The 13,046-nt window shown below is 42.2% G+C and overlaps 2 protein-coding genes across 2 annotated transcripts in view; both read right to left on the minus strand.

The window, feature by feature from the left end:
* The window catches only part of LOC101689254, a 39,530-nt gene that overhangs the window by 2,198 nt on the left and 24,286 nt on the right, over window positions 1–13,046 (minus strand). The window lies entirely within an intron of this gene.
* The window catches only part of LOC123386902 (transmembrane protein 217-like), a 31,863-nt gene continuing 24,275 nt past the window's right edge, over window positions 5,459–13,046 (minus strand). Inside the window, exon 2 of the mRNA XM_004740019.3 lies at window positions 5,459–6,241. Within this exon, the coding sequence (XP_004740076.1) occupies window positions 5,652–6,230 (579 nt within the window). The 5' untranslated portion in view covers window positions 6,231–6,241 and the 3' untranslated portion in view covers window positions 5,459–5,651. The remainder of the gene's footprint in view (window positions 6,242–13,046) is intronic.

Genomic DNA, 13,046 nt, shown 5'->3' on the forward strand with positions numbered 1-13,046 from the left:
AACTCTGGCTAAGGGGACACCCCCACCACTCCACTAGGCTTGTTATTTACTCCTTGTTTAGTGACTTGCTGGATTATTTTGGTAAATTATATTCTTCTCCCTTGTACCTCAACACCCCAAAGGGTGAAGCTTTTTTTTTTTTCTTTTAAGTTCTCTCCACACCCAACATGGGGCTCAAACTTACAGCCCCGAGATCAAGAGTTGCGTGCTCTACTGACTGAGCCAGCCACGAGTCCCATGGTGTGAAGCTTCTGATGTTGTTTATCAGGGAGGGGCAGCTTAGGGTGTGCCCAGAGCCACTCTAGGTTGACAGTGGTTTTGGAATTTTGGAAAAGCTCTCTTCCCTCTTTCCTAATTATACCTAAATTGCTCAGGTTTAATAATTGCTGGCTGATTGCTTTATTATTTTCAGTAATGCTCTAGGGCATAAGTTGCTCTACAGACTAATTCAATCAAATTCAAGCTCCTTCTAAGGAACAGTTTCAGAAAGTCAGTGTTTGGTATTTTTTTCTGACCCCAGGAAGAGAGCTTCTCCTAGCTATTTCTTTCTCCACTTCTCTCCTGAAAACTAGCTGGCCTACAGTTTAGCCTGTATCTTCATTGGATTACACATTTCCTACCAAGTGAGTATGCAACTCTTGATTGCAGGGCTGTTGCAGGTAGGGTTTACTTTTTTTCCGTTTCCATTCATTTATTTAATTGAGAGAGAGAGAGAGACAGTAGAGAAGAAACGCAAGCAGGGGGAGTGGGAGAGGGAGAAACAGGCTCCCCACCAAGCTGGGAGCTCCATGTGGGGCTGGATTCCTGGACCTGAGCGGAAGGCAGACACGTAAGGACTGAGCCACCCAAGTGCCCCAACAGTTAGAGTTTACTTTAAAAAAAAAAAAAACAAAAGGAAGACCCAACTACATACTGCCTAGAGTAACCATACTTTATATATAAAGACAGAAATTGGCTGAAAAAAGATGGGAAAAGATATACTATATCAACACAAATCAAAAGAATACTGGAGTGGTTGCTTTAATATCAAATAAAGAAAATTTCAGGACAAAGAATAATCTCAGCAAAAAAGAAGGTCATTTCATAATGTTAAAGGGGTCAATTCATCCAAAGGATATAACAGTTCTAAACATTTATATACCCACTAATAGAGCTTCAAAATATATGAAGCAAAAACTGATAGAGTTATAAAGAGATATAGACAAATGCATGATTATAATCAGAGATTTCAATACATGTCTCTCAGTAATTAATAGAGCAAGCAGACAGAAAATTAGAAAAGATATTAAAAGACTGAATGATACCATCAACCAACTTGATCTAATTGACATTTGGAGAACACTGCACCCGACAACAGCAGAAGAAATGTTCTTTCCAGGAGCACATGGAATATTTATCAAGATAGAACATACTCTGGGCCATAAAACTGTTTTCAGTAAATTTAAAATTATTCAAACCATTGAATTGAATTGAAATTAAGTTACAAATAATTAACAGAAAACTTTCTGGAAAATTCTCAAATATTGAAACAAAGTAGCACATTTGTAAATAACCCATAGATCAAAGAAAAAATCCAAAGGAAATTAGAAAGTATTTTTAACTGACTAAAAATGAAATATAACATATCAAAATTTTCGTGAAGCCATTAAGGTAGCACTTGTGGGAAATTTTATAGTACTAAGTGCCTATATTAGAAAATAAGTCAGGTCTTCAATTAATGACCTCAGTTTCCACTTCAAGAAAAATATGAAAAGAAGAACAAATTAAATTCAAAGTAAGTAGAAGAAGGAAAAGAATAAAGATCACAGTGAAAATCAATGAGACAGAAGACATAAGGAAGAGATAAAATCAATGAAACCAAAAGCTGGTGTCATTAAAAACTTAAAGCCTCTAGTCTGGCTGATCAGAAAAAGAAAAAGAGAAAAAAAATTTTAATATCAGGAATGAGAGCAGTGACTTCATTGCACATTCTACAGATGTTAAAAGGATAATAAGGGGGTTGCCTGGGTGACTCAGTGGGTTAAGCCTCTGCCTTTGGCTCAGGTCATGATCTCAGGGTCCTGGGAGAGAGCCCTGCATTGAACCGTCTGCTCAGGGGGAGTCTGCTTCCCCCTCTCTCTCTGCCTACTTGTGATCTCTCTCTCTTTCTGTGTTAAATAAATAAATAGAATCTTTTTAAAAAGGGATAATAAGGGAGTATTGTGAATAGCTTTATGGTAATAAACTTGACAACTTAGATAAAACGGGCAAATTAAAAGACACAAACTAGGGTCACCTGGGTGATTCAGTCAGTTAAGCGTCTGCCTTTGGCTCAGGTCGTGATCCCAGGGTCCTGGGATGGAGTCCCATGTTGCGCTCCCTGCTCAGCGTGGAATCTGTGTCTCCCTCTGCCCCTTCCCTCACTCGTGCTTTCTTTCTTTCTCTCTTTCAAATAAATTTTAAAAATATTAAAAAAAAAAAGATACAAACTACTAAAGCTTACTCAAGAAGAGATAGATAACCCCAGTAATCTTATATGTTTTTTTTAAAGATTTTTTTTTTAAATGTTAGTGTTCTGTTCAAGTCTTTTTTTTTTTTTAATTAATTAATTAATTAATTTATTTGACAGACAGAAATCACAAGTAGGCAGAGAGGCAGGCAGAGAGAGAGAGGAGGAAGCAGGCTCCTTGCTGAGCAAAGAGCCCAATGCGGGGCTCGATCGCAGGACCCTGGGATCATGCCCTGAGCCGAAGACAGAGGCTCTAACCCACTGAGCCACCCAGGCGCCCCTAAAGACTTTTTTTTAAGATTTATTTATTTATTTACTGGACAGAGAGGGTGATCACAAGTAGGCAGAGGGGCAGGCAGAGAGGAGGAAGCAGGCTCCCTGCTGAGCAGAGAGCCGGATGTGGGTCTTGATCTCAGACCCTGGGATCATGACCTGAGGCGAAGGCAGAAGTTTAACCCCCTGAGCCACCCAGGCACCCCTTAAAGATTTTTTATTTATTTGACAGAGAGAGATCACAAGTAGAGAGAGAGAGGAGGAAGCAGGCTCCCTGCCTAGCAGAGAGCCTGATGTGGGACTCAATCCCAGGACCCTGAGATCATGACCTGAGCTGAAGGCAGAGGCTTAACCCACTGAGCCACCCAGGCAGCCCTTATATATGTTTTTTAATTGGATTTGTAGTTTAATACTTCCCACAAAGAAAGAAGAAATAAATACCAATTAACTGTACGTAAACTCGCAAGCATTACTCTGATACCAGAATCTGATGAACACATTATAAAAAAACTACAGACTAATATCTCCTATGAGCATAGATTCAAAACTTCTAAACAAAGTTGAAAAAAATCTAATTCCACAATATATTGAAAAGAGTATACACCATGACCAAGTAGAGTTTATTCAATTCCGGGTATATTCATGTTTGGTTTATTTTTATTTTTTAATTTTTTAAAAAAGAATTTATTTATTTATTTATTTGACAGACAGAGAGAGAGATCACAAGCAGGCAGAGAGGCAGGCAGAGAGAGGGGGGAAGCAGGCTCCCTGGTGAGCAGAGAGCCCGATGCAGGGCTCGATCCCAGGACCCTGAGATAACCTGGGCTGAGGGCAGATGCTTAACCAACTGAGCCACCCAGGCACCCCCTAAAGCTTGTTTTTTTAAAAGATTTTATTTATTTATTTGACAGAGAGCGAGAGAGAGAGAGCACAAGCTGGGGGAGCAGCAGGGAGAGGGAGAAAGCAGACTCCCTGTTGAGCAGGGAGCCTGATGCAGGACTTGATTCCATGACCCCAGGATCATGACCTGAGCCGAAGGCAGACACTTAACTAACTGAGCCACCCAGGCACCTCTTCATGTTTAGTTTAATGTTTGAAAATCTATCAAAGTAATTTACCATATGAATCATCTCAAAAATAAAGACCATATGATCATGTCACATGGAAAAAAATTGACAATACAAAACATTTGTTCCCGATTTTTAAAATCCTTTAGCAAACTAGTAATAGTAGGGAACTTTTTCAACTTGATATGGGACAGCTACTATGAAAAAATCTACAGCTAACACCATAATTAATGGAGAAAGACTGAGTGCTTTCCCTCTAAAATCAGGAACAAGACAGTAATGTCTTCTCAGGGCACCTGGCTGGCTAAGTCAGTGAAAATCTTGATCTTGGTGTTGTGGGTTTGAGCCCCATGTTCAGTGCAGAAATTACTTAAAAAATAAAATCTTTAGGAGTGCCTAAGTGGCTTAGTCAGTTAAGTGTCTTGATCTCAGCTCAGGTCTTGATTTCAGTTTATTATATGTTAATTATACCTCAAGAAAGCTATTAAACAAATACTTAACATAATGCCTAATGGGGTGCTAGGTGGCTTGGTCCATTGAGCCTCTGCCTTCAGCTTGGGTCATGGTCTCAGAGTCCTGGGATTGAGCTCCACATTGGGAAGCATGCTCAGTGGGGATCCTGCTTCTCCCTCTCCCTCTGCCCCTCTCCCCTTGCGCTTGCTTTCTCTCTCTCTGGTGCTCTCTCTTGCTCTCTCTCAAATAAGTGGAGAAAATCTTCTTAAAAATGCCTCATGTTTGAAGTAGAGATTTGCTCAATTTGTCTTCCATCCTGGCTTAAACTGCTTCCGACAGATTCTGAAACAGAATGCAAAGTGACCTTTTTTGATCTATGGTTAAGTGTAGTCTTGTGCTCTCCTGCATGACTGGCTTGTTAAGTCATCAACGGTGATTTTGTTTCTTACACTAAACTGTAAAATCCTCAAGGTTGGGCCTTGTACCTTGTCTTTTTTTGTATCCTACCACCAAGGCCTACACTGTGACAGACATAGGACAGTTTAAACAAATACCTTGGGGCGCCTGGGTGGCTCAGTGGATTAAGCCGCTGCCTTTGGCTCGGGTCATGATCTCAGTGTCCTGGGATCGAGCCCCACATCAGGCTTTCTGCTCAGCAGGGAGCCTGCTTCCCCCTCTGTCTCTGCCTGACTCTCTGCCTACTTGTGATCTCTCTCTCTGTCAAATAAAATAAATAAAATCTTAAAAAAAAAAAAAAAAAAACCAAATACCTTTTGGTGAACCGAGTGCATATCACGCTCTTTGACAAATCTGGGACCAGAGGGACTTAGGACAGAAAATGAAGAATGATTTCCACCATTTTTTATGTTTTTACTTATCTGGAATATAGCATAGAAGGCATAGCAGGAAAGACACTGGCGCAAAGCTATCCCAAGCCACCACCGGTATCCCATGTGTCCCAGCTGCCTGAGATACAGCTACAGATTGCCTGCCCCAGAGCTGAAGTAGAGAGCTGGGGGTTGAAGGCGGAGGAAGACATATGCCAAGGTGAAAGGATTGCCAGCCTGCAAGTCAGCTTCATTTCATTCCCTTGCTGTCTTTATTTTGAAGTCTGAGGTGGTGCAGACTGGAAAAGGAAGGAGGAACTCAAGGAGCTGATATAAAACAATGTCCTTTATTAAACACCCTCAATGAGCCGGTGGTCCCATTTCTGATTATAATGACATTTCTCCCCACGTTCCCCACCAAAAGGTGGCAGTAGGAGCAGAACAGATCAGCAAAAGTGAAAGAGAGGGAGCTAGAACTACCCTCAGAACCTGGGATTCCTGCCTGCGGCGGGGGGAAGGGTCGGGGAGAGACAAGAGCAAACATTATCCACTATAGTGGTGGGTAAAGTCGATGATCTTTGATTTCCGTCGTAGGAACTCTCCATTGCCTGAAGAAATACGTCTGTTGTAGGAGATTATGTTGCCCTGGCTTTGACCTTTATAGATAATGTGGGCATAGGAGATGACATAGAATATCCAGAAACAGTGCATGAATATACGGGACAGCAAGCCAAACCAGCGCACGACCCTGACCTCTTCAATGACGGAGACATTGTTGGTAAAGATTTGAACTACAATGTTTACAGTTTCATAGAAAATAATCCAGATTATATAGGTCACTAAGCCCCGGTATATTTGGGCATAGACCGAGTATAGGAGGAAGCAGCTGATGATAATGGTCATGAAAGACAGGAAGAAGACAACATTGGAGGTCCAGCAGATAAAGAAGTGCTCTACCAGGTAGCCTGCACTGTTGATCTGTGCCTGATGTTCAATGCAATCTTCACTCTTTATGTACTTCTGTTCGAAGATGAGGTACATGTCAGTGGCCACGATAGTAAAGACCCCCGATAACACGGTGCCCATCTTGGCAGTCATCCCAAACCAGTGCTGCTGTTTCATGCTGAGACCTCCTGTGAAGACAAACAGGATGCAGGACAGTTCCGGTTCCTGCCGATGTGGTAAGTGATCAGGGTTTCTGCCTCCTGCCCCAAAATTCACCCTGGAAATCCCATAGAGAGAGAGAGACAGAAACCAGGAAATAACAGCTTTGGGAAGACATCAGATTCTAAAATCGCTTGGGACTGTGAGTGGGGAGGAGGGAGGATGCAGTCTGGGGGTGGGGGCAAGGAGTGGATAAATGAGAGAAGTGGTTCCCAACCTGGGCTTCTCGTTAGAATCACATCAAGTACCCACGCCCAGGCTCCACCCCAGATCAATGAGAACATTCTCTGAGTTCAACCTAGAAATCAGTATTTTTCAAAACTTCCTAGTGATTTGCATAGATAGCCAGGCTTGGAAAACCCAGAGTAGAAAAAGTGGTTTAAATTATGCTCTGGGGTGCCTGGGTGGCTCAGTGGGTTAAGCCTCTGCCTTCTACTCAGGTCATGATCTCAGGGTCCTGGGATCGAGTCTCTCGTCGGGCTCTCTGCTCGGCAGGGAGCCTGCTTCCTCCTCTCTCTCTCTCTCTCTGCCTACCTCTCTGCCTACTTGTGATCTCTCTCTGTCAAATAAATAAAATCTTAAAAAAAAAATTATGCTCTGATCTTTCCTGGCATTCCTTAGGCAACTGGTGCTGCCCCCTGAGGGGGAAAATTGGCTGCACTTGCCAGACCTTGAGTGCAGGTGTCTCAAGAGAAAAATCAGCAGTACAATAGCCCTGCCTGTGTGAGGAGTTGATGAAAACAGGTGGGCATCAGCCGGATTTCAGCAATCACTCCTGCACTCCATATCAAAACTTAAAGAATACAAAGAAAGGTATACTTGAAGGGAAATTTACACCTCGAGGATGGAGTAGCCTATAATAATAGAAAAGAAAAAGCAATAATGAGCTGTGTGTTCAGCTAAAAGACTTAAGGGGAAAAAAACACAACATTAGGAACAACAAAAAAATAGGAGAAAAAAATAGAGTGGAAATCATTGAAAATAGAGAGATTTCTGATTGGGTTATCAGGACCAACCTGCTGCTTAAAACAACTAAAAATGCTGGATAAAATAGTTTTAAAATATTCTTTTAAAGATTTTATTTATTTATTTGACAGACAGAGATCACAAGTAGGCAGAGAGGCAGGCAGAGAGAGGGGCAGGGGGAACCAGGCTCCCTGAGGAGCAGAGAGCCTGATGCAGGACTCAATCCCAGGACCCTGAGATCAGATCTGAGCCAAAGGCAGAGGCTTTAACCCACTGAGCCACCCAGGTGCCCCAATAAAATCTCTTTTAAAAAATCTTTTTTTTTTTTTTTTAAGATTTTGTTTATTTATTTGACAGAGAGAGACATAGCGAAAGAGGGAACACAAGCCCGGGGAGTGGGAGGGGAGAAGCAAGCTTCCCATTGAGAGGACCAGCACAAAGATGCAGATCTCCAGAGACGATTTGGATTTGCATTTGCTTCTGCCAGGAACTTAGAGATAATGCCAGTTCAGACCTAATTTAAACTAGATTTGTAACTTAAAGAGGTTTTTTTTTTCCCAGATTTTAATTTACTTATTTATTTGAGAGGGGGAGGGAAAGGGAGAGGAACCAGCAGACTCGGCACTGTGCGTGGAGTCCCACGTGGGGCTGGATCCTAAGACCCTGAGCAGAAACCAAGAGCCAGACCCTTAACCTCGGAGCCACCCAGGTGCCCTTTATAACCTTTTTTGAATACTTCATATAATTTGGGCTACAAAGGGACAAAAAGTCTAGCTACGGTTTCAATGTCCTGAGGAGAGTTTCTCCCCTTAAGTTCAGTTGTTGTTCTAAGTTCTCTTTTTTGGAGTCTCTTGAGAGAAAGCTGTGGGTCAGGTTTACTTCTGATTCACCTTTCACCACAGCCCTTTGGGGAGCCATGATTAATACAAGGAAGCTTTCTTGTGACTCCACACCTCGGCGGGCCCTGAGCTTTGATTTCATTCATGCTACGCCTGCAAAGCTTGCTCAGATTTGTACATGTCCTCAGAGCAAACTTGACTCTCACGTTTGCTTACCTCTCCCCGTCTCCTCGAGATTGGCTTCCTACCTCCTCCTTCGCCAGCTCTTCTGTGCTTTTAAGAATATTTTAGGGGTGCCTGGGTGGCTCAGTGGGTTAAAGCCTCTGCCTTTGGCTCAGGTCATGATCCCAGGGTCCTGGGATCCAGCCCCACATCGGGCTCTCTGCTCAGCAGGGAGCCTGCTTCCCTTCCTCTCTCTGCCTGCCTCTCTGCCTACTTGTGATCTCTGTCTGTCAAATAAATAAATAAAATCTTTAAAAGAATATTTTAAAACTATTTTATCCAGCATTTTTAGTTGTTTTAAGCAGCAGGTTGGTCCTGATAACCCAATCAGAAATCTCTCTATTTTCAATGATTTCCACTCTATTTTTTTCTCCTATTTTTTTGTTGTTCCTAATGTTGTGTTTTTTTCCCCTTAAGTCTTTTAGCTGAACACACAGCTCATTATTGCTTTTTCTTTTCTATTATTATAGGCTACTCCATCCTCGAGGTGTAAATTTCCCTTCAAGTATACCTTTCTTTGTATTCTTTAAGTTTTGATATGGAGTGCAGGAGTGATTGCTGAAATCCGGCTGATGCCCACCTGTTTTCATCAACTCCTCACACAGGCAGGGCTATTGTACTGCTGATTTTTCTCTTGAGACACCTGCACTCAAGGTCTGGCAAGTGCAGCCAATTTTCCCCCTCAGGGGGCAGCACCAGTTGCCTAAGGAATGCCAGGAAAGATCAGAGCATAATTTTTTTTTTAAGATTTTATTTATTTGACAGAGAGAGATCACAAGTAGGCAGAGAGGTAGGCAGAGAGAGAGAGAGAGAGGAGGAAGCAGGCTCCCTGCCGAGCAGAGACCCAGAAAAGATGGGTCCATGACCCAGGAGCGGGGCTAACCCTAACGGTAACCACTAACCCTGACCCTGACCCTGACCCTGACCCTGAGCCTGCCCAAAAACCTGACCCAAGCCCTGACCCTGACCCCGAACCTGAACCTGACTGTGATCCACCTGAAACCTAAACCTAAACCTTAGCCTGACCCTGACCCTGATGTGGACCCTGAACCTAAACCTAACTCTGACTCGCACACACACACACACACACACACACACACACAGACGGGGAGGAGACCTAGGGCTACACAATTGGATAAGTTGTGTGGGACTCTCTGACTCTGAGCCCCCTGGTGTCACCTTTGATCACATTTATATAAATAAAAGGTAATACTGAAAATATATGTGGAGACAGAAAATCATAGAAAATAACCTAGCAGATTTGAAAGAGAACCAGATAGAATTCTTAAGAGATGAAAAACTTAAGACATGAAATTAAAATTTTGGTGGGCATATTTGATAGCAAATTAGACACAGATGAAGTGATAATTAACCAGAAGATAGGTCAGGAGACATTATCCAGACTGTAGTACAGAACGACAAAAAGGTGGGAAATATGTATGAGAAGTTAAGAGATAGGAAGAATATAATAAGATGGTCTGATGAGAGAGAGAGAGAGAGAGAGAGAGGGAGAGAGGATGAGGGAGAGAGAAAAAGAGAAGAAGGGGGAGGAGGAAGGGGAGGAGAAGAGGAAGAAGTAGAAGCAGAAGAAGAAGGAGGGGGAGGAGAGGGGGAGGGAGAAGGAAAAGAAAAAGAGGAGGAAGAAGAAGAGAAGGAAGGAGGAAAAGGAAGGGAAAAGAGAAGAACAGGGTAGCATATTTGAAGAGATAACAGCGAAGTATGATATTGTGATTTATTATAAGAAATACATATTTGGGATGCCTGGGGTTCAGTCCGTTAAGCATCCGACTCTTGGACTCTTGGTTTTGGCTCAGGTCATGATCTCAGCATCGTGAGATTGAGCCCCATGTCCGGCTCCATGCTCACTATGGATTCTGTTTAAGATTCTCTGTGCTCCGCTCTCCCACAAAAATGATGAATAAATACATCTTTTTTCTTAAAGATTTTATTTATTTATTTGACAGAGATCACAAGTAGGCAGAGAGGCAGGCAGAGAGAGAGAGAGAGGAGGAAGACGGCTCCCTGCTGAGCGGAGAGTCCAATGCAGGGCTCCATCCCAGGACCCTGAGATCATGACCTGAGCCGAAGGCAGCGGCTTAACCCACTGAGCCACCCAGGCGCCCCAAAATAAATAAATCTTAAAAAAAAAAAAAAAGAAATATAGGGCGCCTGGGTGGCTCAGTGGGTTAAGCCGCTGCCTTCGGCTCAGGTCAAGATCTCAGGGTCCTGGGATCAAGTCCCGCATCAGGCTCTCCGCTCAGCAGGGAGCCGTCTTCCTCCTCTCTCTCTGCCTGCCTCTCTGCCTACTTGTGATCTCTCTCTGTCAATAAATAAATAAATAATCTTAAAAAAAAAAAAAAAAGAAATATATATTTGGTCTTCATCCCCAAACCCTCCCTTGGTACTTTCTAAGTATTGAGAAGGATAAAGGTGTCTTTTGTTCTGTTAATGAGTCTGCTGCCTCTATCCTTCTCCCCTGCTCCGACACTTGCTCTCTCTCTCTCTCAAATAAAATCTTTAAAAAAAGAAAAGTAGTTGATGATCATGTAAGTCTTTGTTATTTGTGAAATGTTCTGAAAAAATACATTATTTCAACTACGTACACCACTATAAGTGATTCTAATTCCATCTTTGAATAGTGACATTTTAAAAAACAGATTTATTTATTTATTTGAGGAAGAGAGAGAGAAGAGAAAGAGAGAACAAGCAGGGTGGGTGGAGGGGTAGAAGGAGAATGAAAGATCTCCAGCCGACTCCCCACAGAGTGTGGTGCCTGACACAGGGTTTGATCTCATGACCCTGATATCATGACTTGAGCTGAAATCAAGAGTCACTGACTGAGCCACACACACACACACCCCTACATTTTTTTTTTTTTTTAAGTAGGCTCCACACCCAGTGGGCCTTGAATTCATGACCCTGAGATCAAGGGTCATATGCTCTACTGACTGAGCCAACTAGGCACCTGGAATATTGACATTTTAAATGCTTTTAAATGAAAGATTTCTCCACATTGATTTTTACATGAACTTATACACTAGAAAAATAAAACATTATTAATATGACAAAATATTGTAAAAGAGATTACTTTTATCCTTCCACTTCATTTTAACATTATCCTTTTTAACTGATTAACATTTATAATGTTTAAAAATATTCTTCATTTTTTAGTCCCTGAACTAAACTTTTTTTTTAAAGATTTTATTTATTTATTTAACAGAGAGAGAGAGAGCGCGCACAAGTAGGAGGAATAGCAGGCAGAACAGGCAGAGGGAGAAACAGGCTTCACGCTAAGCAAGGAGCCTGATGCAGGACTCCATCCCAGGACCCCAGGATCATGACCTAAGCTGAAGGCAGCCGCTTAACCAGCTGAGCCACCCAGGCGTCCCTGAACTAAACTTTTAAACTTTTATTTAACTTGAGAGAGTCTTATTGGACAACCTGTGGATCAGCCTAGTTTTTTCTGAGTGGTCTTTATGTAGGGTATCAGCAAGTACATTTCCGGGGGAGCACTGCCCTCCCAGGTTCACGGGATTGGGGGAGCAAGTTAATTAGTCACATTCTGAGCTATCAAGGGTATCCTGAAAATACAAGGGAAGAAACAGATTTACAATTTGTAAATTGGGAGACATCAAGGTTAAGAATAGCAAATTTTCAAGTTAAATGGTCAAAGTTCAAATCTTGACTTTTCCATTTACAGTTTATTCTCTCCAGGCCTCAACTTCCACATCTTTAAAAAAAAAAACTCATTATTATTATTACTTTTTTTTTTTTTTAGTAATCTCAGCACCCAACGTGGGGCTTGAACTCACAACCCAGAGATCAACAGTCATATGCTCTTCCAACTGAGCCAGCCAGGCATCCCCAGCTTCTTTAAATTGGTACATTTGTTACTTTTTTTTTTAAACTAATTTTACTAGTTTGCATAAAAAAACCTAACCTAACCTTTACTAGTTTGCATAAAAAAATCTTTGCATAAAAAACCCTAACACTTAATAGCCCAAGACAACCACTTATTATGCACATGATTTCTGTGGATGAACTTTGGACACAATGTGGGGTTAGCTTAACAGTGTGTGTGATGAGGAATTTGGACAGGGGACATCCAGGATGACTTAACACCACTAGCAAACTTGAGGGGGCCTCTTCTGAAGACTCATTCACTCACATGTCTGGTAATTGCTGTGGGCTGTCAGTTGGGGGACTGGGTTCCCCTCCATGGGGTCTCTCCATGTGGGCTCATGTAGACTTATTTTTTTTTAAAGATTTTATTTATTTATCAGAGAGAGAGATAGAGAAAGAAAGAAAGAGACCACAGCAGGGGGAACACTAGAGGGAGAGGGAGAAGCAGGCTCTTCTTTGAGCAAGGAGGACCATGGAGGACTCGATCCCAGGGCTCTAGGATCATGACCTAAGCCCAAAACAGATGCTTAACCAACTGAGCCACCCAGGTGTCCCTATATCACCTTTTCTTAACTGAGCCTTTTAAATCCCAAAGCATAGCTTCTACTGTACTTTATTTTTTGGAGTCACCAAGGCTGGCCTGTATTCAAAAGAAGGGGAATGAAAACCACATTGAGATACCACCTTACACCAGTCAGAATGGCAAAAATTGACAAGGCAGGAAACAACAAATGCTGGCGAGGATGTGGAGAAAGGGGAAGCCTCTTACACTGTTGGTGGGAATGCAAGTAGTGTAGCCACTCGGGAAAACAGTGTAGAGGTTCCTCAAAAAGTTAAAAATAGA

This window comes from Mustela putorius, unplaced genomic scaffold (assembly GCF_011764305.1).
Source record: "Mustela putorius furo isolate JIRA1106 unplaced genomic scaffold, ASM1176430v1.1 tig00003983_pilon_pilon_pilon, whole genome shotgun sequence".
NCBI classification, from domain to species: domain Eukaryota; kingdom Metazoa; phylum Chordata; class Mammalia; order Carnivora; family Mustelidae; genus Mustela; species Mustela putorius.